We start from the raw sequence: 4,887 nt of genomic DNA, 5'->3' as shown, positions 1-4,887 counted from the left end.
GCAAGCCAGGTACTGAAGCACAAATATTACATGACCTTACTGATAAGAATTAAGCAAATTTAGCAGACTCTCAGAGCTAGAGTCTCTAACATAGGTTTACAGGAGATATAAATGTACTAGAGGGTTGTAAACCAATGTCCATATGGGCAAAATCTCTGATAAGGTGGAAGAGTAGTTGTACAGCAGATGGGCATGACAGTGATGCAGTAATGGTATTGGGTTTGCGGTGCTGGTCTGTGAGGGTGGTAGGATGGGGGCGGAGGTTGGGTTGGACTAGCCATGGAGCTGGGGGAGGGCCTGGGAAGGAGCAGATGAACTCTGGGGATTTGCAGTTCTGTGGTTAAAACTACAATGGTGGTAATGTTTTTTTTTGACAAATATGGCAGGGGAGGGTTACTATTGCAGGGTGCTGGATGCAAGTGGCACCTATAGCAGGCTTGCATGGAATATGTAAGTGTTCATATTGTCACAGTGTGTTAAATCAGGGGGTGGAGACCCAAATAATAAAAAAGAAAATATTAAACTCCCATCCAGGGAAGTTCTGCTATGTTCTCAAATAGAGGAGCAAGAGTCTCTTGAGAACATAGGCAGTGCCTAATAAAAGAATATAGACCAATATATCAAGCGCTCAATATTATTGCAAGTAATTACGAATCTTATTCTTCAAAAAGTGAAACTTAGTGGTTATCATAGGCCCTGAAGGGAAAGGGAGGGAAGAATAGAATAGATGGAAGAGAGAGCATTTTTAGGGCATTAGAATATTCTGCATTGTCAGGCAATAATAGATACAGCCATTTTAAGTTTCAACAAAATTTATTTAAGTGTACAGTTCAAAATGTAAATCATAATGTAAACCATTGACCATAGTAGCAATGCTTCGATATTTGTACATTTATTATAACAAATATGCCCTCTGCATGTAAAATGTTATTAATCGGGGAGAGCAGGAAAGGAGGAGGGCATTGAGTTTATGGTCATCCCCTGTATTCTCTACTTCTGTAACAAAGTTTCTTTGAAGATAAAATGAAAAAACAAGACACTAAGGGAATGTTCAAAAGAAAATGTCACTGTACGTACAAGACACAGATCTTGCAATGATAGACATAATGTCTAAAATTTTTTTTATTATTTCAAGTGTTTTAAAAATTTTTTGGATTTTATTTGTTACTTTTTAAAACTATCATTATTATTTCATCCTTATTAATTTTATTTGGTTAATATGTTAGCTTCATTTTTGGAGAGGTTTTAGATCACAGAAGGGTCAAAACAGTGGCAGGGAAGGAACATTGGTATGGGGTGTTGGTGATGGGGGATGCATGGGAGGGGCTTCACCTGCGATACACCTCTAAGCCATACGAATGTGTTCAAGTGTTCATGGGGCATTGTCACGGTGGGTGGAGAGCCACTCATAACAGAAAGAATATCGAATTCCCACACTGGTGCTCTCTGCTACATTCTCGAATGGGAAAGCAAGAATTCCCCAAGTAGCGGGACGGTGCCTAGTGGAGGAGGACAGACAGTTGTGACAGGCCTTGATATTGATGGTTGTGCTTATGAACCTTTTCTTTTGAAATTGAAACTTGAGTTACTCCTGATAAGCCTCCTTGATGCTCAAAGGTGACCTCTCTCTAAGCCAAACTCAGCATATAAACGCACTGTAAGTTTATAAGTTAATAAATCACATTGTTAAAGTCAACTCATTTCTGGTATATTGCATTATTAGCCTTTAGCAAATTGAAAGAGAGACAAAAACTCTTTTTCACCCACCCCTAATTCCAGGTACTTACACTTGGATAGAAAGGCACTTTCCTGAAAATGTCACTCATTTACCTATGCTCTGATGTTTTTGACTGTCTTTGCTGGATGTGATATATATATTTCATCAACAGTCTTTTAGGACCCCTTCCACACAGTGTCCCAGAAGAGTTTACCCCAGTTGCCAAAGATTAAAATTGGCGAGTAGTTTGCAGATGATATATTACTTAAGATATGATGAAATAAGGAGTGTTTTATTAAAAATTGACTTATGGATATGTCAAAGCATAAATATTAAATTTTTTCCATCATGGAAACTTTTGAAATTGTGCTCATTTTAATTTCTAGACTATATCATGCAGTACATAATGTTAATGCCCCATGCTCATTGCTTTGACAATACTGTTCTTCCATGTCTTGTCCTTAAGCCAATGCCTATCTATCCTTGGCAACCCATTAACAGGAATTTTTGGTGTTGGCACAAACTTGTGCTTTATATTTTAAAATCCTGCTACAATTATGAAATATGATGCAATTCATTAAAATTTTCTCCATTTTAATTACAGATTTATCATAAATAAAAATAAACAAGCAAAGAAATACAAACATTGATAGAATCTTGTTTGCAAATCACTACTTCACATGCTAAAAATTGTGACTGAATCTTGCCTTTAGGTGTAAAGCTATTTGAAATAAATTTATCATCTATTTATCTATATGTCTATCATCATCATTATCATCAATCATCTATCATTTATTTTAGTGCATGATTTCCTAATTTGGGGGGAAAAGTTATGTGACTAGAAGCCCATACTTACCCCAGTAAAGATGCTTGTTTTCTCAAGCACCTAAGAAAGTCTGTTACCTTTATATAATGGCAAGCCATTAAATAAGAATCAGAAAAAATTAAAAGATAAAACTTGTTTCTAGTTCATATTATAACAGGTCATTTTCTTACACCTTCCTAACTCATTCTCTCTTCAACACACATTGTGGTACTTTTGAGAAATCAGCATGTGTCAGTTTACCCTCTTGATTAATTTACTATGAATGACATAATTTAAAGGACTTCATTAAAAATCATCTCATTCTAGCAATGATCCCATAACCAGTCATACTATTTCCATTTCTCATTTACACTTTAAAAAGCACATAGGTATATTTGATTTTTAAGTTAACAACTTTTACTTTACACTTGGTTATGTTTGCGTATGAACAATGTACTTCAATAAAATTGTATTAAAAATATTTACAGGCAACTAGAAATAGAAATAAAAATGTTTCTGGTTTTCTTTTAAATATCTCAAAATATAAGCAGCTTTATAGATTATGGTTCAAGCAAACAGACAGCAGTTTTTCCAAAACCCACAACCCTATTTACACTAAAATATTTTAACTTAAATACATAGTACACAACTTAAAAAGACAAAACCAAGTCGGTGTTTCCACATTATCTAATGATTTTCCTGTTTAAATTATTTATGAGAGACCCAGATGATTTCAATGACATGGAGATAATTGTAAAAAATATAGCCGTTGTTTAGCAAGTGCTTTCATTTAAGGAACATGGGCTTTATCCAACATTTTCTTCAAAGCATCTTTAACATCTTTATTTCGTAAGCTATAGATCAAAGGGTTCAACATGGGAATCACCACAGTATAGAACACAGACACCACTTTATCCTGTTCCGGAGCATAGCTAGTGCTTGGTCTGGAGTAAATGAAGAGAATCGAACCATAGTACAAGGTCACTGCTGTCACATGAGAGCCACAAGTGGAAAAAGCCTTCAGATGGCCTTGTGTAGAGCGAATGTTCAAAATGGCAGCAATGATGAAGAGATAGGAGGCAAGAATAAGTATGATGGGAGCCATGACATTGGAGACTAGTGTGAAAAAGATCACAGCCTGGTAGCTCTCCTTCACATCACATGCCAACTTCACAAGAGGAGGCAGATCACAGAAGAAATCATCGATGACATTGTTGCCACAGAAGCTCAGGGTAAACGTCTTGCTTGTGACGATTGTTGAGTTAATAAAGCCAACAAAATATGAAGCTGCAACAAGACTGTCACATAACTTTGGGGACATTGCCTGGGAATAAAGCAGGGGGTTGGAGATGGCCACATATCGGTCATAAGCCATGGCAGCCAACAAGTAACATTCACTAAAATCGAGCCCAGCAGCAAAGAAGAACTGAACCAGGCAACCAGCAAAGGAAATGCTTTTGTCTTCAGAGATGCAGATCATCAGAATTTTGGGGGCAAAGACAGAAGAATACCAGATGTCCAGGAATGACAGGTTCCTGATGAAGAAATACATGGGTGTGTGGAGGCGAGAATCAGCATAGATCAGAGAAATCAAGGTGAGGTTTCCCAAAAGACAGAAGACATAAATTATGAGGAAGATCAAAAAAAGTATCCTCTGCAACTGCAAGTCAGCTGTGAACCCTAAAAGTATGAACTCCTTCACTTTGGTGAAATTTTTCTTGTCCATATATTTTGGATTTCTGTAGTCTTTCTCTTTAAAAAGAGCAAAGATAATTTCATAACTCAATACAATACAGTGTACCCCTCTTGCTATCATTTGCCATTTTAGAGCTTTAAAAATCCAAAGTGACACACTTTGATGGCTCATGGTGAAAAATATTCATACCCATGTACAGCTTCTTTTTTAATAGCTGGAGAACCACTTCTCTGCTTCTGTATTAAGATATCATTAATGGTGCCCACTACTAATCTATTTTGTGCTCATTTTACAGGGAGGGTAAGTGGTTTGTGGTCTCTTCTGTTTGTTCATATGGGTTGGGGACCATGTAACTGAAATAAAAAAAAGAGAATTTGAAAGGGTATTATACTCTCTGTTCCTTGGTCTTTCTCCAGACATTTACATGGAGGAGAAAAATTTATTTTACTAACTGTATTTCAGAATCTCTTCAGAAGTTTACTAGACTCTAATTTCTTTGAAGGCAATTATTATATTTTATTCAACTCCTTCCACCAAAAACCAAGTACAAAAGTTGGAATGGAATAGAAAATGTTAATTTGTTGAATAAAATAATGGAGTTACTTAGATAATTGTATTTTTTGATCATTACTCACTGTGTGATCACTAAATACTTCCTGGATAGAAGTA

General features: G+C 36.1%; 1 protein-coding gene across 1 annotated transcript; it reads right to left on the bottom strand.

Annotated features, from left to right (window-relative positions):
- Positions 1-3,312: 3,312 nt before the first annotated feature.
- Positions 3,313-4,248, bottom strand: LOC101416939 (olfactory receptor 9G19-like). Its single transcript, XM_012530048.1, has one exon. It carries the CDS (start codon positions 4,246-4,248, stop codon positions 3,313-3,315), a length of 936 nt encoding a protein of 311 aa, XP_012385502.1.
- Positions 4,249-4,887: the final 639 nt, after the last annotated feature.

The sequence above is a fragment of the Dasypus novemcinctus genome, chromosome 10 (assembly GCF_030445035.2).
Source record: "Dasypus novemcinctus isolate mDasNov1 chromosome 10, mDasNov1.1.hap2, whole genome shotgun sequence".
Lineage (NCBI taxonomy): Eukaryota > Metazoa > Chordata > Mammalia > Cingulata > Dasypodidae > Dasypus > Dasypus novemcinctus.
The sequence above is the reverse complement of the archived record's forward strand: the minus strand, read 5'-3'. Positions and strand labels throughout refer to the sequence as shown.